The sequence below is a fragment of the Chionomys nivalis genome, chromosome 9 (genome assembly GCF_950005125.1).
Source record: "Chionomys nivalis chromosome 9, mChiNiv1.1, whole genome shotgun sequence".
Taxonomy (NCBI): domain Eukaryota; kingdom Metazoa; phylum Chordata; class Mammalia; order Rodentia; family Cricetidae; genus Chionomys; species Chionomys nivalis.
In genome coordinates, this window is record NC_080094.1 from 71,505,430 (window position 1) to 71,529,847 (window position 24,418).

Below are 24,418 nucleotides of genomic sequence, written 5' to 3' on the forward strand. Positions count from 1 at the left end.
GTGTTCAGAGTCCACATGTGTCTCAATTAGGAGTAGTAATACCTCTCCCACTTGACTGGTGTGAGTTACATAACATGAGCAACACGTGACCCTTGGTGGGCTCCCCTTTCCACTCTTCCCCCACTCTTTCAGTATCAGGAATGATGTAGCATTTCAATTGCTCTGTCGTTTGATCTCATCTAAAATATTCCAAGAACACCTGCCTAGAAACGACGACCGCACAGGGAGTGGTGCCACCCACAGTGGGTTGGGCCTCCTGAATCAATGAGCAGTCAAGGCGGTCCCCCAGGAGCCGGTCCGACCTGGCAGTCCTTTAACTAAGACTTCCTTCTCAGGTGGCTCTAGGCTCTGCTCAGTTTCCAGCTAACTGTAGCCTAGCAAACTGAACTCAGGGCTTCACACATCTTATAGTCTTGATTATGTCCCTTTGCAAACAGATGCACCTTTGCTTTACAAAGTAGTACAAAAGACAGGTCTGTAAGTAGTTTTTCATTCTAAATGATAATAATTTAAGAAGTATTCTAATGAAAGCCATAGGTACTATGAACTTGGCACTTTCTGAATGCCATGTGACACTTATCTCATGAACGTAAAGTAAAATATGTTTTAATTACTGTCTTGCTCGTCTGACTAGTGAATTTGTCTCCCAATAAAAGACAGGATTACTTTTTATTAAAAATTACTATCTTTACCCAATACTGAGGGGTTTTGTGACGTACACTCTAGGATCAAATAGATAGACCTGCCACAGAATTCTGCTCATCATGTTGCTATAAGATAGTAAGCTAAGGAAGAGGTTTTGTTTGGGAAAGAATTATCTCAAATATGCCCAATGAGTTCTAGTTATTATAAATTCAAATTATTCAGACCCCGGCCAACTGGCCTTGGTGAGTTCCCAATAGAACATCCCCATTGCCTCAGTGTGTGGGTGCACCCCTCGCAGTCCTGAGTTCCTTGCTCGTGCTCTCTCTCCTTCTGCTCCTCCTTTGGATCGTTAGACTTCAGTCCAGTGCTCCAATGTTGGTCTCTGTCTCTGTCTTCTTTCATCGCCTGATGAAGGTTAATATTCAGGAGCTCGCTGAACATAATGGACAATGAGGACTACTGAGAACTGAAGAACAATGGCAATGGGTTCTTGATCCTATTGCACGTAATGGCTTTGTGGGAGCCTAGGTAGTTTGGATGCTCACTTTACTAGACCTGGATGGAGGTGGGTGGTCCTTGGACCTCCCACAGGGCAGGGAAACCTGCTTGCTCTTTGGGCTGAGGAGGGAGGAAGACTTGATTGGGGGAGGGGGGAATGGGAGGTGGTGGCGGGGAAGAAGCAGAAATCTTTAATAATTAAATAAATTAATTAATTAATAAAAAATAAAATATGAAAAAAATTTCAAATTATCCATTAGGGTTTGAAAATGTATGACTGTCTAATAAGAATCAGAAGACCATCTAGACCAGTGGTTCTCAACCTTCTTCCTAACACTTTGACCCTTTAATATAGTCCTCATGTTGTGGTGACCCCAACCATAGAATGATTTTGTCGCTACTTCATAACTATAGTTTTGCTACTGTTATAAATCGTAATGTAAATACATGTATGCTGTGCAATCCCACAGGGGTCACGACTTGTAGGTTGAGACCCGCTGGTCCAAAGGAAAGACTTGCTTAGATTTTGTAGTATTTGTCTTGGTGTTTATCTTCTTCTCAGCACTGTTTTCTAGGACTGTCTAAACCCCTTGTTGCTTCATGGTTATCCAATTTCCTCTCATTTCTAGAGATGCACTCAAGTTAGTTGAGCTGAAACAGATGGGCAAGATTACGGCACCTAGAGCAGCCCCAGCTCCTCCATCCACTCTGTCAGCATCTGCGCCTCCTCAGGCCACAGCCGGACCATCTCATCCTCGGCCAATGATCCCGCCAATATCCATCCCTGGACAACCTAATGCAGCGGTAAGTTCTCTCAGTAAGATGTTATAATTTAGATACATGAGAAAGAAAATTAAAACATGTACTGTGTGCTTTTTAAGTACTTTTTATCCACTCATTTAAACAGTAGCTTAAAGTTGTAAATATAGAGAATACCCCAGATAAGGGTTTTCTTCTGGATGTCATGGCGCAAACAGAATTGTTTGTATGACACCGTCCTCAGGGTAGAACTGTGACTCCGTTCCATTTTACCATGGGTTCTAGCCCCTCCGTACAGTACATGTGTGCTGTAGCCGGGGCATTTCCTTGGATGTAAGACTAAGTCACAGCTCCTTTTTGCAGGGAGATTTGCTTTGTATTGAGGGAATAAAGAGCTATTTAGAATTTACCGTGCAGCATGGTCCAGTTTCTCCTCAGAGACACTGTCACAATTCTTTGTTTTTTTCTTTTATTTATCCCATTTTCCTTTTCTGTGTTCCTTTAAAGTCAGGGCAGTAAATGCACTCTGTGCCCACTAATAGAGAAGACTGTTCACTTGGAAAGGACTGAGGACTAAGGTTCACAGGCCACATTTTTTATGTAATGTTACCAATTTGTACTGTCTGTACAAAAATTTGATGGTGTCAACTCTTCCTTCAAGTAACTGTAGTAGGTTATTCAAAGTAGGAAGATGAGTCTTTCAAATGCTCACAGAATATAGAGACCATGTAGTCCATGTGATCAGAACACTTTGCTAACAGAAAGTGTCCTTAAAATAGCATTTGTCAAAAGAAAAATAAATTATTGGCTTTTTATTATCCTTCGGTGACTATAATTCCATCTGAGAATGGAAAGAAGGGTAAAGAAGGGGTTAAATGTAATTGGACGCCCCTGCCTTTACAAGAAAATTTATATTAAAACTATGGGAAGATTTTATTATTTCATTTATACTTTATATTTTGAATTCCTATGAAATAAGACACTCATGATTATCTTTACATCACAAAAATGCATGTTCTTTGACTAATTATCCACTATGTAGTGTGTTACCTTTTTCTACAATATGCCGTTTTTATAAGTCAGCATTTGTAACCCAAACTGCCTACAGGCTATCTGGATGGATAAGTAGGTATTTCTTTCTGTATTCTCGTACTCGTTGTTCCTGTGCATGTGTGCACATATATGCATCGTACATATGTATATAGTGATGTGTTCCTCCCATACTCAACATGCGTGTATATACTTGTGTATATATACTCTCATGGCACATAGGTACATGGTGATGATGGGTTGATTTATTTCTAGATATCTTAAACATGATAAGACAAGATGTCTTACTCATAACTCAAATTTAACTTTTGCTATTTTTGTCTATAGTTGTGTAAACTCAAGCCAAGTACTTAGATTTCTTATACTCTCCCTTTATTTAAAGAGTTTTAATAGTACTTTTCTTAAATTAATCCTGTCATAAATTATTAGGTCTCTAAGACTGTATTTCAGATAGATAGTTTTATTGTTTTCTTCCATTCCACTTATGTTTTAATGAACAAATTGCTTTTATTTGTTTATTTATTTACTTATTGCAGGGCACATTCACCGAAATTCCTGCCAGCAATATTCGAAGAGTTATTGCCAAGAGGTTAACTGAATCAAAGAGCACTGTGCCTCATGCCTATGCTACTGCTGACTGTGACCTTGGAGCAGTTTTGAAAGTTAGACGAGATCTGGTCAAAGGTTAGGAAAGTTGAATTTACTTAATGCAGAAAGCATGCTAATCTGGTGATCATCAAGTCCTTTATAGAATGCACCTTGTGTGGCTTTTCATCCTTTCATAACCTGATTGCACTCCACTCCGGCTTGCTTTTGCACAGGGCTGGGTGGGGGAGAAAATGTTTTTTTCTTACATGAACTAGATTGGGTGTGTAACATTGAATTAACCACAGATTATTACTTTTTCAGTAAGGATTCCTATTCTTCTGTGCTCCCATTACAAACTCTCTTTGTGATGTTACCATCCTCTCATTCAGTTCATGTTCATCCCGCACTCTGCCACACACAGAGCCCTGCCACAGTATTACGGTGTCGCCTACTGACTGGTGGTTGTTTTCATAAGTGTAAATAAGCTCAATATTTTTGTCTCCCTTAACTTGGTCTGTTTTTTTAATTAATTTATTTTGAAAGGACTGATGAATGACTTTCTCAGGCTAAATGCTTTTCTTAATTTTGAATACTTTTTGATAGTACTAGTTAGACACACAAAGATCTTAACAAAACCCTTGCCTAATTTAAGAGTACTGTGTATTTTAGACATCATGTAGGTGCTACCCTTCTTTATGCAATTTTTAATTGTATTTTAAAAACACATTTTCTGACATTAAATAGAATTGTCTCTCAATTTTAAATTAAGTTTCAGAGAAGTGTAGATCGTTAACATAGATATTTTACCCCAGCCTTCCCAATCCACTTGCTTGCTTTTCTTATTGCACTGGTGAAGGTTTTTGGTACCATGACAAATTCAGTATTAATAGGTGCTTATTCTTTTTATGTTCCTATATTTTGGGTAGGGAAAAGCATTCAGTCTTTCACATTTACATTAAGTTTTTTATAGATCTTTTTCAGGTTGAGGAAATTCCCATTCTCTGTATTCTGAGAATTTTAAGCATGAGTGGATGCCAAATTTTTGTCAAAAAGTTTTTGGTTGTCTTTTGAGAGAGCCTTTCCCTTTTGGTTAAGATGCCAAATTCCATTGGTTGAACTTGAGTTGTATCCACCCAGTATTCCTCACACAGAGCTTCTTCATGTATTGTCTGATTTTATTAGCATTTGTTTAGGATCTGTCCGTCAGCTGGGTGTTGGTGGCACTCAGGAGGCTAGGACAAGAGAACTCCAAGTTCCAAGCTGGTCTGTATATGTATAATCATATTTATGTTTTCATATAATTATACATAGCTTGTCTGAAAAACTACCCCTCTGCTTTCTTTCCCTGCGTTTGTTTTGTGTTCCCAAGGCTTGTCATTAGATCTTGTAAAAAAGTTAGAAAATGTTTCTTCCTCCTTCACTTTATGGAATTGTTTGGTAGAATAAGGTTCTCTTTTTAATGTTGATAATATTTGAGAGTAAAACTGTCTACATCTGGGATTTTTTTTTTTTTTTTTGGTTTTTCGAGACAAGGTTTCTCTGTGGTTTTGGAGCCTGTCCTGGAACTAGCTCTTGTAGACCAGGCTGGTCTTGAACTCACAGAGATCCTCCTGCCTCTGCCTCCCGAGTGCTGGGATTAAAGGCTACATCTGGGATTTTAACTGATCCTTGGGGTTTGTTTGGGGGTTTTGTTGGTTTGTTTGGCATTTGCAGGTAATTTCTCTTTGTAGCCCACTGAGAATCATGATTATCCTATCCTTGGCTCTCTAATGCTAGGGTTATGTAGGTGAACATTACCAAATTCAGTTTCTTCACTATGTGTTTAATAACTATCAATGATACTTAAAATTCCCATAGTAAGGAACTGAAAGTGAAGATAGTTGAGATGAAGTCGCCTTTGCACACACTGGATCTGAGAGGCCTGTAGCTTTGGAGAGGGAGGCATCTTATGTGAAGCTGGACATACAGTCCAGAAGCTCTGAACATGAAAATTAGGATGGAATTGGGGGCAGATTATCCTCCTATAAATGGCATCAGAACCATGGAATTGCAAGTTGCTGTCTGGGTCATACGAACATTGAGAGGAGGGAACTTAGAGAAAAGGGGTAGTCAGAGGAGAAAGCTGGAAGGATCTGGACAGTCAAAGGAAGCCAGTAAGTGCGAGGGTGTTCAAGGTGAAGAAAGGGATGTTGTGTGGGTGGAGGTCTGAATTCCAGGTGAGGGCTATGGAGCTTATGGCTATAGGAATGTGGGTTGTCACTCTGTGCCTGTGGGGGCCTGGTGAGGTTGACAGAATGAGTTCCTAATATGACTATCATATATTTGAATTTGTACAGAGCAAATTTTAAACTGTGGTTATCCTTTTAATGTCTCCAAATGCTGGAAATGCACTTAGATTTATTGCCACAGACCGGCTCAGGGGAGCCACTCAGATCGTGGGAGAAGCAGGGTCCTGGTAACAGGAAGGCACAAGTTAGGCGAATGACAGACAGACACAACACACAAGAGAGTGGTTGGAATCTGCTGCGATTTTACTGGATTCATGTTTTCATTATATAGTATTCAAACAGAGAACAAATCAGAAGGTCATGTGCCATTGGTTGGCACAGTATGAAAGCTTCTTTTAGTCACATCAGCGATATTTAAGAAAAGCATATTATCAAGGACAGGTGTTAGACATAAAGCATCCTTAGAAGAGGAAATCTTGTCCTTGGGAATGTAAACCTCAGACAAGTGGTTTCATCTTAAGAATAGAAAGTTTCTGTCTCATTATCACTATCATGGCCCTTCCTCTTCCTAACCCTTTCTTTATCTCATCTAGTGACCAAATATGCCTAATCAGCTCTCTGCACCTGTTGAACTATACTTTTTAGTACCTTCTTATGCAGCAGACACTATGGGGGTTGGGATCTAGCAAGCCTATCCATAAAGTTCAAAGTATAATATAACAGTCTTTGTCCATCAACATTAACCCATCTATTCCCTTGCTCATCATACATCCCTGTGTATGACAAAGGTTCTGCTGTAGTCTTATACATTCCCATACTGTGCTTCCCTATCTCAAAGCTGTTCCTGAAGAGAATGATCCTTGTCTTGGATATATAAAGACTATCATTATTATGAAAGAATTTGTGCAAAGCTCATATTCCATATAGCCAGCTACTCGAGAAACCCATCTTTGCCTCAGCGGTGGCCAATACCGGGCTATCTGCCATTGACCTCCAGGAAGCCTAGTCCCATGGGACACATAGTTCCCGTCCGACATAATGACATATGTCATGTCACACAGACGACACTGGAGTTGGTGTGGCAATTTATACTCCTAGAGGAGATTTTAAACAAACAGAGCAGAATGTTCACATGTTTTTGGACGTGGCCTAGAAGACTGACGTGAAGCAGATTCTTTCCATTATGGTTTCAAGAACATGTGTTGGTGCAGTTTTTCTCAACTCTGTTTCAAATCTCCCGCACACTTTTGTAGTGAACTGTTGCTCACGTGGAGTTCCGTGACACCACAGGAACAGGATGCATGTTTTTTGCCATGTGTTATTCACTAGATCTTTACCAAGAAGTTTTTCTACAAATTCTTAAAAGAAAGCGGTGTGCTTTTCCCTCTCAGGTGACATCATATTCATTGGCAGTAGCAAGAGAAAAGTCAAATATTGAGTTATGATCATTAACATCGGAAAGTGGGAAACTCAGCTTCATTCTTAATTATTATGTATACTGCAAGGAAATTTAGCCACATGGATTAACCATAAATTCACAGAGATCCCCAGCATTTGCCCCCAGATCCTTGCACCAGGATCGGTGCCAGCGTCACTTCATCTTTGGCTGTTGCTGTATCCTATGGCATTGAGTTAAAAAGCAGTTCCCATTTAAGCCCCGTTTAATGCTTAAAGGTGCTTGTCTTAAATTCTTTCCATTGTATACTCTTAGTAAAAAAGGAAACTTAAGCACCCTTTATAAATTCAATCATCTATTTAGTGTATTTACCTACACTGCTCTTCTAATATTATCAATATATTATAAAATGTGCATAGAATAAAGACATTTGAAAATGAGAAGAAGCTCTATACAAGTGCAGAGATTGCCCTTTAGTGGCGTGCTAGTTGGGCCTTTTATTTGATTGTAGTTGTAGCATTTTTATTCAAGTTCTCGTGCATGATTTCTGAAGAACTTCACAAAATGGTAATCGAGGTAGACTTGGAGCTGAACTTCTCGATGGGGAAGAATACTGGAAATGGAATGCAATCCTGACACCGTTACCCAAAGCTGTGCCTGCACCCTGGAAGTGAGCTTGTGCCTCACAACTTCCACTGTGTGCAGGACTTCGTGTGACCCACATTCTGCTGAAGCAGTGAGACCTGTTTTATGGAACAAGTGCAGATCTCGTGTTTTTTTTCATTGCTGTGTGCAAGACCTGTCCATAATCTACAAGTTTGAAATCCTAAGGTTCAGTGTAATAATTAGAGGTTTGAATATGCTTATTTTTCTTTCAGATGACATCAAAGTCTCAGTGAATGACTTTATCATCAGAGCAGCAGCTGTGACTCTTAAAGTAAGTGGCCAGAGCAAAATAACTGTGGCTTCTAAATGACTCTTGGCTTAAAATAGGTATCATTTTATTGCTAAAAATATCCTGTTATTTAATTTTGTTTGCTTTACTGGTAAAGACACTGAAAATCAAAAGGACTCCCAAATTATAGCAGAATAGAGCACATTTATTCAGTAAACACCAATTTGTCCCCTGTTGTACTAAGTGAAGAGTAAGTTTGAGCAATGACAGTGAGTGACAGCATGGACCAAAGCCCATGGTTTCTGCAGCTGTGGCTTTACAGAGTTCTGTTTCGGTCTGGGCACTGGGTTACCCAGGGTCTCGTCCACGCCACGGGTGCTCTGTCTCTACACTGTCATGCCGCTCTCCAGCCTGTCTGGACTTTATGAAATGGATTCCGGGCTTTTTGTTTGTTTGTTATCTTTACCTGTACTCATTTCAGGTAATTAAAAAGACTTATTTTTAGAGTTTTATAGAATTCACCAATAAAAATCACCGAATCTAGTTGATTTTAATGAGATTTGGTGCTTTCTCATTTACCGTCATAGTTATTGCTTGCCTGATTTTCTGTCTTCTTTATTTTTGAAGCATATATTTTCCAAGAATGTGCAGATTCGCGAACGTGTTAGCCTGGAGCCTCTGACTGCTGTGGTGTTCAGTGCTGTTGTCTGAGATATTGTCTAAACACCCTTGTGTTGTTGCTGACCTGTGCTCCCATTTGTTTTTGCCGTGTGTGTCTTCTCTTGGGTCTGTGTTAGAAAACTTGAGTGTGGGAATAATTGTAACAATTTGTAAAAAGGATTAAAGTTATGAAAATTGTTTTGGATCCAATTTAGACCATGTCCCATGGGCCTTCATTATGTAGTTATTAATTAAATGTAATTTCAAGGTAGCTTTCCATGTTGAAGGTTTTACTGGTGTGCATGTATGCATGTGTGTGTATTTCTGTATATGGGTTTGTACACATGTGTGTCTATGCCTATGGAGTACAGAAACGGACTTTAGAACCCTTCAAGCTGGAGTATAGGTGACTGTCAAGCTCCTGATGTCAACACTGACCCTCTACAAGAGTAGTGTGAGCTCAGCCTGAGCCATTTCTGACCCCTTGTTTTTTGTATTATCTGAAGAATTTGGGATTTTTGAGGGATTAGGACTTTGGGTTTTTTTTTTTTTCTATTTTAATGTTGTGGCATTGTTGTGAATGGATAATGTAGAGAGGTTCTAAGAATGATGGACTAATTACAGTGTAAAGGAGTAAAACGAGAATCTGCGTAGTGAGGAAAGTCAATCCCAGCAGAGTGGCACAAGCGCAGTGAGACAGGCAGAGCAGAGGCCAGCCGCTCTTGGGTAAATAGCATGCCTGGACGCTTGGGCCTTACTCTGTAAAAGCAGAGAATCTTGAGAAGAGAAGCTGGCTTTTGATTTCTGTATTCAGCACCGTTTTCGTCCTGTGATATTTGGCAACATCACTACATACCTTCCAGCGTTTAGTCATTTTGTATATTCTTCTTATCTTTCAGATAGTTATCTTTCTGTTAACTCTGAACCTGTGCATCTGTGATGTCTGTCTCCTGCTTGTGATGCTCTGGGAACTGAGTTTAAATAGAGGACTCATGACCGAATGCTTGTTTATATGTACTACAGAGTTGTGCCTGTAAGACAAGCTTTCATGACAAGGGAAAGTAGTTGGGTATCACTACTGTTTTCTGTTCACATTGGTCATGTAGTTCAAACATGTCTACCATCAGAATTGTCTCAATCATACTGCCGAAAAGTGTTTGTTCTTCCCAAACATGAGTAGTAATCAGTGGTGAGCCACACCATTTTCTCCCAAACCAGTTTTCTGTATCTCTCTGTCCAGCTGTATTCACGTGCACTATAACGTAAACCATATTTCCCTGACTGCTCTAACCCTAAGCTGCTTCCTTCATGGCACGTCGTTCTTCTACCTACAGCAAATGCCTGGGGTTAATGTCAGCTGGGATGGAGAAGGCCCGAAGCAGCTGCCCTCTGTTGACATTTCAGTGGCTGTGGCAACAGATAAAGGTTTAATTACACCAATCATCAAAGATGCTGCTGCTAAGGGTGTACAGGAGATCGCTGACTCTGTAAAGGTATGTGTCCCATAGACTGCTCGTCTGTTGGGCTGTTTTCATCTTAGCACCTGCTGAGAACCTTTTTTTATATGTATGTATGTTAGGGGAGGGTATGTCCATGTGTGAGTACAGGTGTGTGCCCGTTCTCTACAAGAGCAGCTCCCATTCTTAACCTTGGAGCCATCTCAACCCCTCCTCTGAGATTCTCCGTAGCTTTTGGTTCCTGTCCTGGAACTAGCTCTTGTAGACCAGGCTGGACTCGAACTCACAGAGATCCGCCTGCCTCTGCCTCCCGAGTGCTGGGATTAAAGGCGTGCGCCACTGAGATTCTTGATGTGATCAGGTTTACACTGTGGTTTTTGTGGGGAGGAGTGGTGATCTCAAGTGTCTCTCTTACATATTTAGGTTTTCAGCTTTTCTCAAGGCAGTACCTATTTTAAGGAAATTTAATATTCAAAAATTCTAAAACTAATATAGATAAATTAGAAGTCAGCTTTATTTATGTTCTGGGCAAACCTTTAATTTTTCAAAGTCCAAAATTCAGTATTAAAGATTGTCTTAGTTAGGGTTTCTATTGCTGCAATGAAAGACCATAACCAAAAAGCAAATAGGAGAGGAAAGAGTTTATTCGGCTTACACTTCCACAGCACTGTTCATCACTGAAGGAAACTAGGACAGGAACTCAAACAGGGAAAGATTCTGGAAACAGGAGCTGATGTAGAAGCCGTGGAGAAATGTTGCTTACTGACTTGGTCCCCACTGATTTTCTCATAGAACCTGGTACCACCAGCCTAGGGATGGCACCGCCAACAATGGGCCCTCTCCTATCAACTACTAATTAAGAAGATGCCTTACAACCAGGTCTATGGAGACCTTTTTTTCTATTAAGGTTCCCTTTGAGATAACTAGTTTGTGTATCAAGTTGACATAGACTAGCTAGCACAGTGATGCTGTTTCAGGTAAATTTTAAAGTTGTAGATTAAGACCACTGAAACCAAGGTAAAGTACTTTAGCTTTCTTGAATCTCTTGAAAAGCAATTTTTGAAGTTCCAAAATAAAGGCGTTTTTGTCACTAAAGCATAGCACATTACAAAGTAGTGCTGCATGCAAGTCAACTTTGACAGCCACAGTAATCCCCAAGGGCATTTCTTGGCAGAAGCATCACAGCACAGGTCTTGAAGTGTTCATGCTGAAACTTTGATACTCATTTGATTGATTGTTCCTGTAGCAAGGATGGATTTTATGCTGATTGGTAGAACAAGTTACATAGTAGCTAAAAAGCAGAGGTAAAACTTTCTTGGGAAGCTCCCAGTTCCATTGCCCAAAGTAAACATTGCGTGTTGGTCTGTTTTTAAGCATGATGCTATAAAAATTAATCTTACTTAGAATTTTTGAATTATACATAGTTAAAGGTGAGTTTAGTGGATCTAACATTTTTAGTTCTTCATTCTTCCTTGAAAAGGTTTGCAACATCTATCGGTATGGCTTGAAGTGCAATCTTTTTTCTCATTTGGAAGGTTGTACTAGTTAGGTCAGTTTAAAAGTCCAAGCGAATAGATGGCTTTTCTGGGATATAATGTAAGTTGTTTCTTCTTACCCACAAGGGATACATTCCAAGGCTCCCTCGTAAAAGCCCCAAAACAGTCCATATGTACTTTTCTCTGTACATGCAGACTTGTGCAATGCTTAATTCATGTTAACAATAGCGCTAAAGTAGAGCAGTTATAATGGTGTCATATGCCAGCACCATTAACCTTGCCCATTGGAAACATTTTTAAGTACAGTGTGAATTCGGTGAACATGAGCACTGTGGTGATGCCAGGAGACTTGATCTGGTGGGCTCAGTGTTCTGTGGGTGAGTAGTGTACACAGCAGGAGAACGCTGGACCAGAGGGGCAGTGCATGCCTTGTATAGCTCCATGGTTTCAGCACGCTATTCAGAACAGCATGTAATTTCAAAATTACTATTCATATCTAGAGTTTTTCATTTAATATTCTCAGCTCATGGGTTGGCCACAGGGTAACAAAGTGAAGCTGTAGGGTTGGGGAATACTGTTGATGAGCGTTATTGATCAAGGATTTCAGCACTATTGAGAAGCATGCACTTCACTGTTGTGAAGGTGAAAGGAGACTAAGTGTTGAAATAACATTTCTAAAATGCTAGGTGGAAGTTACAATCTGTAGAGCTGGGATTTTCCCATCTTTATATGCATTAAATTTTAACTACTATAGATTTTATTGGTTCTGAGCAATTTGACAAGTTTTACTACTGTAATACCACATCATTAAAACAGCTATGCTAGCATTCTCTGCCCCTTGCATTTGAAAGAACCTTAGCGTAGGAGATGAGGAAGTTCTGAGCATTAGCAGAAGGTACAGCTGCTGCAGCCCAGGTCAGCGTGCCACTCGTGATCTGATGGAACCAGGCAGTAAGCTAGGTGCTGAGCTTAATATGACCAGTCGTGGTGACTGAGCTGCAGCTCTGCTGGTGATAAATGCGTGTTCCCACCTGTGCCTGCCTCGCGGATTCTGGCGCCTTCCCGCCTTCCCCTCAAGGAAAGGCGAGCCAAGGTCCAGTTTTGGAAGAATATCACTTCTCAGTAGCTATTTTGTTGCCATTTATATGTGAAGATTTTATACTGTGTCTTGTTGCAAAGTATAATGCTTTTGTGTTTGAGCAGAAAAAAACTTAGAGTGATTTTAATATAGACCAGTATGGCTATCTCTTAAATGAATGCTTTACAATCTTGTTATAGAATTCTAAGTGTTTGGATGATTAACATTGACAACAATGACTGGAATAACAACAGCTGGATTCTGTGTGTCAGCTTTGCCCCCGCTTTTGAAAGGGCTGTCTTCGTATAGCCCTGGCTATCTTAGAACTCCCTCTGTAGACCAGACTGGCCTCGGCCTCACTTCTGCCTTCCTGTCGAGTGCTGGGACTAAAGTTGTGTATCACCGTGCTAGCCCTGTGTGTCAACTTTTGTTGTAAGCCTTCCATATATATTCTCCCCGGTTCTCTTTAAAGACATCCTACCGAAGGCAAAATAATAATTTCATGAGATGGATAAACTGATAAGGAAAACACTTAAATAATTTGTGTCAGCCCCTGTGCTATTAAGTGATGGATTTCCTGTTCAACCCCATCAGCTGGGCCCTAGAGGAGAGCCTGTGCTACCAACAGCCAAGCTTTTCACTTCCCACTAAGCTGTTTGGTGGTAGTGGTAAGGCCATTATTCCTCTAAATCAGTAATATTTTCTTAAAATACAAACAAAAACCATATTTCATGTTAAAGAAATGAGCAGATGGACATACCTGAAGAGTCAGCAATTATGCCCTACACTTGAGAGTGACTGGACGGGCTACATGGACTGAAAGGATTGTCTTCCCGCACTCGTATTCTGACTGGTAGACAAGTCTTGTGCTCAGAGTTGAGAGCCTGAGACAGAAAGGTAAGAACAGAGAGGCCTGAGTTTCCAGTCTTCACCAGAGACTGTGAGGGTCGGGCTTCAGCAGCTAGTGAGAAGTTGTGAGGAGACTGGCGCTCTCTGCCTGCAGGCGGGAGCCATCTTTTTGAGGGGCCCTGGATCTTGAGCAGGTTGGCATGTTGGCAGTGCCCAGCTCCTCCTGGCGCCTCTCTTGGCTGGCTCCTTCTCCTTGTTTGTATCGTTCTCGTGCTCCTTTCACAGGCCTTCTGTGGTGTCCGTGGCTTGTCCATTTCCCTTTGTCTCGCTGTTTCAAACCTACTGGATTGGCAAGAATGTCTACTTTAATATTTCTGTGGTACAAGGAAAAAGCTTTATAAGCAACGTATAAAGTGTTGTGTATAGAAGGCACGGAACCATTGCACAACATGGGTACGTGGCAAACTGAGAGCTCGGAAGCTTTCAAGGAATTCTGTTGAGCTTTACCTTCTCAGATTGTCTGTTCTCAAGCTTCCTGTAAATGTGTTAGATAGTGTTTAAACATCTAACACTTACCCTGAGTTGTGAGAGTATACCCTGTACAAATATTTCCGGTTATGCAATTAACTAGAACATGATTTCATTGTTGTGCTCTGCTCTTTCCTCAGGTTCTGTCGAAGAAAGCAAGAGATGGGAAATTGTTACCTGAGGAGTACCAAGGAGGATCTTTTAGGTAAGATTTAAACTCTGAATTATCAGTAGCATCAAGCAATAGAATAAGACTTACTCAATCCTTGTCAACCATATTTTGTATGTTTAAGACATTTTAAAAATGTGGGCTCAGTACATGTACTTTAATGTAAATAGCAGGACACGGGGAAGGAGCTCTCAGAGTAGTTAGGCTTCCCCACAGCTAGAGGGGCCTATTGGGTGTGAGAGAAGCACTCTTTCTGTTAGCAACATGAAGTGGCACTCAGTTCTTAAACTTTTTTTGTGTGTGTGTGACAGTATTTCTCAGTGTAACTGTCCTGGCTGTCCTGGCTAGCCTCGAACTCACTGAGATCCACCTACCTCTGCCTCCCAAGTGCTGGGATTAAAGGGTTGCGCCAGCAAGCTTTTATTTTTTAGTTACTTTACAAGCAAAGTAGATTTATAAACCTCACCCATTTCCTTTTTTTTTTTTTTGATTTGTTATTATCATTATCTATATAATGAACCTATAATAGCGTTCTATTATCAACTCTACTTTTAAATGTCACTAACATAAAATACACTGAGTGTAGCCTGTTTATTTTGTAATGTGAAGAAGAAATATGACACCACCCCAAAAATATACAAAGCACATTTCAAATGTTGCTTTTTATCCTTCTTACTGTCATCTCTCTTTGTTTCTTTTTTGGCGGGAGGGGGGCCTGACAAGTCAGAAAACCTGTTAGTCAAATGTTAAAAGGACTATAATACCTATCCTCTCTCTTAAAGGTAATGTCATTGTGAAAAGGATCATAGCTTCATTTGCTGCTTTATCTTTATGTGAATGAAAGACATATAAATAATACTTTCTATAAATACAGTAATCTTTATTGTCTAGCCTTTTGGTGTTGTGTCCATAAGAGTTCCTTGTGATTGCTGTGAAGCAGCCATTTGTCCGCTGCTGTAGTATATGCTAATCTGTGTTAGTGTATTCATGTCGGTCTTCTTCCCATAGGTATTCAAGTTCTTTCCCCATTAGTGCTCTTACAAGTATGGCACCAGGCACATGCTTACCTTTGTCTTACGGTGCATGTTTTTATTGTGTGGTCCTAAAAGTAGAATTCCTACATTAAAAGTGTTGATAGATTCTGTCAAAGAGTTTTCTAAAATGCTTGTACAGATTTGCACTTCATTGCACGGAGTCCTTGTGCTCTGTGTTCTTGGCAGCATTTTGATGGTAGGCTTTAAATTTTACTGTTTCTGAGGGGTCTTTTTGTGGTCAAGAACATCACAATGAATAGTGATGAATAGCATCAATTATTTGGTTGCCTGGTGGTTTATCAGATGAAGTCATTAGAAAGTCTTGCGTCTGCTTTTGAAAACCAATTTGTAGGACTGAGCGCGTGTAGATGCACAGCCTCTGTAGGATGCATGTCCAGTGGCTTCACATCCCATCCTTGCCTCTGCCTCTCCTGGAGATGGTTTAACGAACAGAGGCGCTGTGTGTTAAAGAACTTCGCTATTTGACCATGTTTCTCTTGGTGGGTGGTGCTGTTTGTCGTCTGTTGGGAACTTTGGTCTTTCCAGGGAAGCTCTTCCAGGCTGTCGTTGGGAGGCATTGCTGTTCTCTTTTCACGTGGCACCAGATCAGTCACGGTCCATCTGGAATTAGAGTTCCATGCGGTATGAAGTAGGAGTCAAGGATCCTTCTGTCCCATAAACACGAGATGAGCCCAGGGTTGTTCCTGAAGGCTTTCTCCCCAGCACTGGGAAGGTGCCATGACTGTCCTGTCCAGCCTGTGTCGGTTCTTCATTGTTTGCCTGGCTCCGGCTCGGCACTCTACACTCATGATCATCTTTTCTGACTCCTTTTCATATTCCAACAAATTTTAGGGATTCTTTGTCATTTTTCAGACAGGCACACAACATATTTAGCTGAGGTTTTGATTGGAATTCTGCATTAAGTTTGGCAGTTCAAACAGTATTGAGTGTTTCTACATACTTCGGTTTCTTTCATTTGTTTTATATCTTTCTCATAGAGGTCATAGATCTTCATTAAATCTACTGCCTAACCACTATCTCTCTTGTGACATTATACTAAATGATACAATCTTCAGATTTCATAGTTCAATGTTAGTAACTTACATATAGTATAATAATACTGACCTTTTACCTGGCAGCAGAAATTCCCTTACTAGTCCTGTTTGTGTGCTGACATCACCAGGGTGTCTGTGAACCTAGCAGCTGAGTTTCTCTGTAGCTCGTCACGCCTTCCACCTCTCCTCTGAGTGTGTCAGTGATTAGGACCTCCAGTGAGTGCTGGCTCTTGAATAATTATGGTATTCGTGTGTCTACTGAGAGACATATTCTTTGTCTTTAAGTGGCATGGTATGAGACTCAGTAGCAAACCACAGGTTTTTAATATAGTACACATATGTATTTTGGGCCATGCTTAACTTCAGCAGTTTTTTTTCTCCTCCCTAGTATTTCCAACTTGGGGATGTTTGGCATCGATGAGTTTTCTGCAGTGATCAACCCTCCTCAGGCCTGTATTTTGGCAGTTGGGAGATTCCGACCTGTACTGAAGCTCACTGAGGATGAAGAGGGGAACCCCCAGCTACAGCAGCACCAGCTTATAACTGTCACAATGTCAAGTGACAGTCGAGTGGTTGATGACGAACTGGCTACCAGGTTTCTTGAAAGTTTCAAAGCAAACCTAGAGAATCCCATGAGACTTGCATAGTCTTCAAAGACCAGACGTTTCCTGAGTAGTTGTTAACCAGATATGCAATTGATTGTAAGTATGAAGTAGATGAAATACTTATTTATATAAGGCGAAAGCCTTTGGCCTGAGCTGTATTCATTTCCCTGTCTGTTCACTGTAGAAGTGTGTGATGATAAAGAACATTCGCCTAGTCAGATCCATCTTTAACCTCTGGTGCTGTACACAAGGGGTGAACTGATGCCAATCGCTAATAGTGAATATATGAGATTGTAAAATTTAAAAAAATATAGAATTCTAACTTAATCGTGTCGAACTTATAAGTGGGCTCCAAAGAGATGTCTGTCCATATTGGGACCTCTCTTTTTTTATAAGCAGTGAGTGCTCTTGATATACTTGAACAATTTAATATGTACAGTTAGTTTATTCTGGATTAGTAAATAAGGATTACATTTTACTAGGGGTTGTGACAACATTATTAAACTTTTGTGTATATAAAGCTGATGTCTTAGCTAAATATATATATATATATCTTCCCAGTCATATTTTTCACTTCTATGACACTGTGAACTTCTTCTGAAGAATAAACATGAAGAAAGGAAATGAACAGAAGAGTGTTTGTTCAGAGACCCTACCTCATAAAAGTTAGGGGAGCGACTGGGTTTGTACCTGTCACCTCACGCATTTGAGAGACTGAGAAAGGAGGGCAGCTCCGAATTCTGGGCTAGATGGGCCACACAGTGAGACTCCATCTCACAGAGGGCTGAGGGCTTCCTTCCTACAGCGAAAAGCTGTAGTTGATCTAAATTCAGCAGTGAGCTCTTCTGCCGACTTGGAAAGAATGGAAATAAATTGTGTTCTTTCTCACTGCACATTGTAAGTTTGTGTTGTTTTATATACAAAGTGTTGTTTGATAAAACTTTGTAAACACCTTTGTATTGCAAAATCAAAAGTGAGGAAATAAAAAAAGTCTAGTTTACTTTGGTGTGACACACAAAATAGAAAACTAGTTGATAAGCTCAGCATTCATACCTGTAATCTTGGGAGACCGAGGCAGGAGGATTCCCATGAGTTCACAAGACTAGCCAGTGCTACAGAGTTGAGACCTTGTCTCCAAAGAGACTAGAAGACCTAGGAAGCAGAACAGAGGGGAGATATCCTTCTTTTATTCCATCTGTTGAACCAGATTGTCCCTCATTATCGTTGATGTTAGAACAGCTCCTCTGCGCTGGCAGCTCTGGCAAGGTAACGATATTTAAATTGGATGGTAATGAATGGTAATTGAATTCACCAGTCACAGAAAGGTTCTCCTTAGTGTCAGCTGACATAAATCCACCAGAAGAAAGACCGTACAGTACAAGTTGTATGAAGTGCGACATGATGAACTATAGCCCTAACAAAAGAACCTTCAAAAATAATTAGTGCCTCAGTATAGCGTTTGCTAAGAAAATACTTAGTTCAGCTAGTCATTCTTAAGAAGCCATTTGAAAATGTACTCTTTGAAACTTTTCTCAAATTAACTTAAAATTATGACCCAGTGCTGTTTTCCACGTAGCTTTTATAATTTGCATTGTTTTCAAGGTCAGTTTGGCTGAAATTCTTTAAATACTGTGCAAGTGTCTGTGTGTGCTGGTTGTGTGGGTGTGTACATGTGCTCCCTGGTGAGTGTGTAGAAGGCAGAGAACAACCTTGGGTGGGACTTCTTGCTTTCCACCTTGTTTGCTACGTGATCTCTTGTTCACTGCTGTGTACACCAGGCTAGCTACATGCTAGCTCTTGGCAATTTTCCTGTCTCTGTCTCCCAACCCCTGTGAGAACAAGTAGGGTTATTGTGTCTGGCTTTCACAGGGGTTCTGAGGATCCAAACCCAGGGCATAGACAAGTGCTTTCAGCCTCTGAGCCCTCTCCTCAGCTCCCTTCTCTAATTCTTACACCTGAGGACGGGAGCATGAGACAGCCATAAATAACCCTTTATTTGCACTGGCTTCTGTGGACGGGTGTCATGAGCGGTAGTGCCTCCATTTCCTGTAGATCCAAGGGACAATGATCCCCACCGAGCTCGCACACAGGCACTGTTTCAGCTAAGCCATTTCAGTTCGTGGGAGCACAAACCCAGTGCCTCTCGTGGTTTGACCCCTTTATAATTAGGTAATAATGGGTGCAGATGCTTGCTCCTTTAATCAAAATTAATGTCTCTAGATTCTCTGGGACAGTTGGATTTGTCATTTATAGAACGAATTTTATCAAAGCCTGAGATCAAAGAATCACCTTGATTTGAAGGATGTGGGTACATGGTGTGAGCTATGTGTGCATCGGCCAGCCCGTCCACACCACACTACCACACTGCTGTTTATAACAGACAGATGTGCTGAGAGGCAAAAAGAAGGTTTGTACCTTGTCCCCCTTTGTTTCCCCAGTTTAAACAAGGGAAAAAAATTCTGAGGGAAAACAATATCCGATGTAGCTAATGTTCAGTTGAGAAAGTATCAATGAATCTTCACCTCCACTAGTCAAAACGGGCTCTTCCCCCTTACTGTAGTTTCTACCTAGTTGTCAAGGATAACACAGTTTGTCCATTATTTTGTGTTGCGTTAAAGTCTTCTGGATGCTGCTGGCCGGACTTGAATGAAACATTTCCAGGTAATTTATGAACACTGTTACAAGTGTTTACATAATAACCAGTGGAACTTCAATTTTTTTCTTTTTTTTTTTTTTTGTTTGTTTATTTTTACTTTCTACTTTTTTTTCCTCTTTCAACCTAACTTTACCAGTAATTGTTTAAGCAAACCATATGGGCTTATCTGGAAAATAAACCTAATTTTCTCCCCTTTTCTGAAAGGTAGGTGGTGCTGTGAGTTAATATATCATCGTTCGTTAGGGGAGAAGTCATCTGGCTTCCGATCTTCGCTTTCAAATTCTGTTCTCATGATAGGCTGCATCCTAATGGGCTTGGGCTCCCTCTGCAACGCAAAGAAACGAATGAACTATTTGATACAGATAAGGAAAAAATACCCCTTTAACCAGGGCTATGAATGGGAAACACGAGATCTCTGAAGAAAGGAGTACCAAAATACCAATAGCCCTACCCATAATTTCACTAATTTTACTATCGACAGGAGGATTACCCCCACTCACATCTAGTTGAGGATTTAGCTTAATTAAAGCAATTGATTTGCACTCATTAGATGTAAGATGTAGTCTTGCAGTCCTTATAGCGATACCGAATGACTTTAAGATGGGCCTGGCTGTGATGCCAAGTAGGTTACAGCAGCGGATGCTGGGCAACAGGAAACAGCTGCAGGGCTTGTGCTAACTGAAGCCTGAGTGAATCCGGATCGACTTTCCCTCGGGGGTTTTAAAGAGGGAGAAGGAAGCGTGTGTGCCATGTCAGGCCTCTGTGTGTATTATGAACACAAGGTAAGTGTGCCTTTCCATGACAGTGCCACAAGCAGAGTGCAATCCCCCTTCCAAGACACAGTTCCTGCCGGGTCACCATTTTCCTATGAAAAGAAGTGATGCTGACAAGCAGTATAGCAAGTGGTGTGTCTCAGGATGCATGTGAGCTTGTAAAAAAAGGTAGTTTGTTTTTTTCTGGTGCCTCACTCTGCGTGTGGGGGTTTTATTGTTTTATTTATAAGGTTTTTTTCATTTTACATACCAACCTCAGTTCTCTCTCCTTCCTTCTTTCTGCTCTCCCCACATCCCCCCATCCACTCCTCGGAAAGGGTAGGACTTCCCATGGGTAGTTAACAAAGTCTGGCATATCAAGTTGAGGCAGGACCAAGCCATCCCCCCTGTATTGAGGCTGAGCAAGGTATCCCTCCATAGGGAACGGGCTCCAAAAAGCCAGCTCATAGACGGGGATAAATCCTGTTCCCATTGCCAGTGGCTCCACAGAATGCCCAAACCACACAACTGTCACCCACATTTAGATGGCCTAGCTCTGTCCTATGCAGGCTTCCCCACTGTCATTCTAGAGTCAGTGAGCTCCTACTAGCTCAGGTCAGCTGTTTCTGTGGGTTTCTTCATCAAGATCTTTTTTTTTTTTTGCGTAGCTAATTTTTTATTTTTTTTTATTGAACTATATATTTTTCTCTGCTCCCCTCCCTGTCTCCCCCCTCCCTTTCTACCCTCTCTCATGAGCCCCTCGCTCCCAATTTACTCAGGAGATCTTGCCTTTTTTCTACCTCTCATGTACATTAGATCCATGTATGTCTCTCTCAGGGTCCTCTTTGTTGTCTAGGTTCTCTGGGGTTGTGAATTGTAGGCTTGTTTTTCTTTATGTCTAAAAGCCACTTATGAGTGAGTATATATTGTATTTGTCATTCAGGGTCTAGGTTACCTCACTCAATGTGATGTTTTCTAGATGCATCCATTTGCTTACAAATTTCAAGATTTTTTACTGTGTAGTACTCCATTGTATAAATAAATGTATCACATTTTCTTTATCCATTCTTTGGTCAAGGGGCATTTAGGTTGTTTCCAGGTTCTGGCTATTACAAATAATGCTGCTATGAACACAGTTGAACATATGTCCTTGTGGTATGATTGAGCATCCTTTGGTTGTAAACCCAACAGCAGTATTGCTGGATCTTGAGGCAGGTTGTTTCCTAATTTTTCATTTCTTCTCTAAGGACCTCAAACATTCTCCTAAAGTTATTTTTTAGGTCATTTTTTTCTGCTTCATCTATATTGGACTGTTCCAGTCTTGCTGTCATAGTTTTTGATGGTACCATGTTGTTCTTTGTGGTGTTGAGTGTATTCTTATCTTGTCTACCCATCTTTTCATCTGATTGGTATAGTTGGGGCCATGTCTTTGGTGATCACTCTTCCAGGTGCCAATGGATCTAAGACTGGATGGTTGTTCCTCATGGCGGAGTTGGGGCCATAGTCCCAGTCACCTTGGATGTCGCTCAGTGCACCTGGAGGTCACTCTGCCATCCCAGAGGTCTTCCACACCTGCTCCCATGGAGATTGCTTGCTTGGGCCAGCTCCCAAGGAGGTAGCTGACTCTGGCCTGCACTTGCGGATATCAGTGACTTGGGCCAGGTCCCGCGGAGGTCCCTGGTTCAGGCTTGTCCCTCAGAGGTCCCTGGCTCAGGCCGGGTCCTGTGGATATTGCTAGCTCGGGCCTGTTGCCATAGAGACGGATGGCTTGGGTCTGTTCCTGCAGATGATACTGACTTAAGCCTAATCCCGTGGAAGAACTGGGCTGGGCCCTGTCCTTGGGAGCTTGCTAGCTTGGGCCTGCTCCCGGGGAACAAGACTAGTCTTAATAAAGTTATCTTGAATAATTCTATCTGATTACCTATTTTTCTGGTATCTGCATTGGTTTTGGAATGACGATTTGAACAGAGTGGTTTTATCTAGTTGGTTATAGAACAATGAACCCACTTGCCTGCAGGCATCTGCGTGTGCCATGTGAATGTCTGGGGCCCACAGAGGCCAGAAAAGGCTATCTGATCACCTGGGACTGAAGTTACAGGAATTGTGAGCTGCCACGTCAGTGCTGGGAACTGGCCTGGGTCCTTTGTAAGAGCAGCTAGTGCTCTTAACCACTGAGCCATCTCTTAAGCACCCGTAACTGAAATGTACAAAGGGCATGTGTGATGAACTTTGGAAGGATACTAACTTCTATTAGTTTGTTTCTTTGATCATCTTCACATTTTTAAAGTCATTTCTTTGATTTTCAGAAGAGTCCTAGCGAATGTTCTCAAAAGTTCCTTGATTTAAACTATACCACAGAGGACATGAATTTAAGGGAAAGGTAGGCTTCTGAAAATATTAGCTCAATAAGTCAAGATTTTCACATTTCAATGCTTTAAATTTTTTCTTTATGATATCTTCCTTTGCTCCTATCACAGACAGGTAGGTCTTGACTGTTGTAGCCAAATGTTATGTTAGTTATGGCCTTTAAAAAGTATAAACTATAAATATAAGGAGTTCTTATTTGTATGTTACCCTTAAACTTTTTACAGGGTCTTACTAAATAGCTCAGGCTGTCCTGGAACTCACTTTATAGACCAGGCTGGCCTTGGACTCATAGAGATCTACTTGCTTCTGCCTCCCAGGTTCTGGGATTAAAGGTGTGTGCCACAAACATTTGGCCCACACTTCACTTAAACTTTCTCTCCATGGCTCTCCATGGCTCTGTCCACTTAGCAGAGCATGCTGTTTTACCAAGAAGCTATAAGATGGAGCTTGACAGTCACCCTTCCTAACACTGTGGCTTCGGCTCTGTGGGACTGTCCTTTTCTAAGTACGCATTCAAGTTTGCATGCTTGCATCAGGAGTATTTTAAGGCTAGGCTCAGACTGGCCTGAAATTGGTAGCCTTGGCAGTAAACTTATTGTGTGCCTTAATAATTCTTATCTGTGGAGGGCAGGAAAACTCGCTTGTGTGGCAGCTGCTTATCTTCTGTCATCTCGTCAGCTCTGTGTGGGAAAGCCTACTCCTTCCTTTCCAGCAGGCCTCCTTCATAATCTCTGCAGACTGGAGGTTATATGAACTGATCTTGGACGAGTTGCGCCTCAGATGGAGCCCGTGTCTGTGTGGGACGAGCTTAAAGTGTACCATGCCTCCTGAGTTCTGACTCTGCTGAGCTGGTTACACCGCAGCTCTTCAGTGGTCACTTCGTGTGCTTCCTTATCACTGCTCTTAGTTCATGTTCTCTTTATAGTTCTGTGTCTTGGTAAGATTGCACAAGACGTACTGAGGGATATTTTTGTTTTGTTTTCGTTAAAAATACATTTATGCAATATTGTGTTAAGTGTCATGACTTATATATAACTCCCAATGAAAACCTTAGAAAAAACCAAATCTTAAAAATTTTAAAGGGCTTCAACTCTTGGACATATGCCCAAAGGATGCTCTATCGTACCACGAGGTCACTTGCTCAACTGTGTTTATAGCAGCTTTATGTGTAGTAGCCAGAAGCTGGAAACAACCTAGATGTCTGTCAAACAAGGAATGGATAATTTACACAATGAAATATTACTCAGCTCTGAAAAAAAAAGGCAAACTCACTAGAAAGTGAGGTAACCCAGACCCAGAAATATACTCATAGTGTATACTCATAAGTGGATATTAGCTGTTAAGTAAAAGATAATCATGTTACAATCCACAGATGCAGAGACCCACAGACAAACATGAAGCAGAGCTTGAAGAACCATACAGAAGAGGGAGAGGAAGGATTATAGAAACAAGGAGGGTTAAGGACACTAGGAGAACATGGGTTCACAGAGAAAGAAGTGGCAATCAGGAAGCCTATATGGGTCTGACTAGGTCCTCTGCATGCATGTTATTGTGTGACTTGGTGTTCTTGTGGGACCCCTAACAGTGGGAGCTGGGATATCTATGGATCTTTTTCAGGTTCTTGGTATCCTTTTCCTCCTATTGGGTTACTTC

The 24,418-nt window shown here is 41.1% G+C and overlaps 1 protein-coding gene across 1 annotated transcript in view; it reads left to right on the forward strand.

Annotated features, from left to right (window-relative positions):
* Positions 1–17,871, forward strand: part of Pdhx (pyruvate dehydrogenase complex component X) — a 69,638-nt gene extending 51,767 nt beyond the window's left edge. Inside the window, exons 6-11 of the mRNA XM_057780927.1 lie at positions 1,773–1,947; positions 3,489–3,636; positions 8,043–8,101; positions 10,054–10,212; positions 14,268–14,332; positions 16,774–17,871. Coding sequence (XP_057636910.1) covers positions 1,773–1,947; positions 3,489–3,636; positions 8,043–8,101; positions 10,054–10,212; positions 14,268–14,332; positions 16,774–17,032 — 865 coding nt within the window. The 3' untranslated portion in view covers positions 17,033–17,871. The remainder of the gene's footprint in view (positions 1–1,772; positions 1,948–3,488; positions 3,637–8,042; positions 8,102–10,053; positions 10,213–14,267; positions 14,333–16,773) is intronic.
* The last annotated feature ends 6,547 nt before the right edge of the window (positions 17,872–24,418 follow it).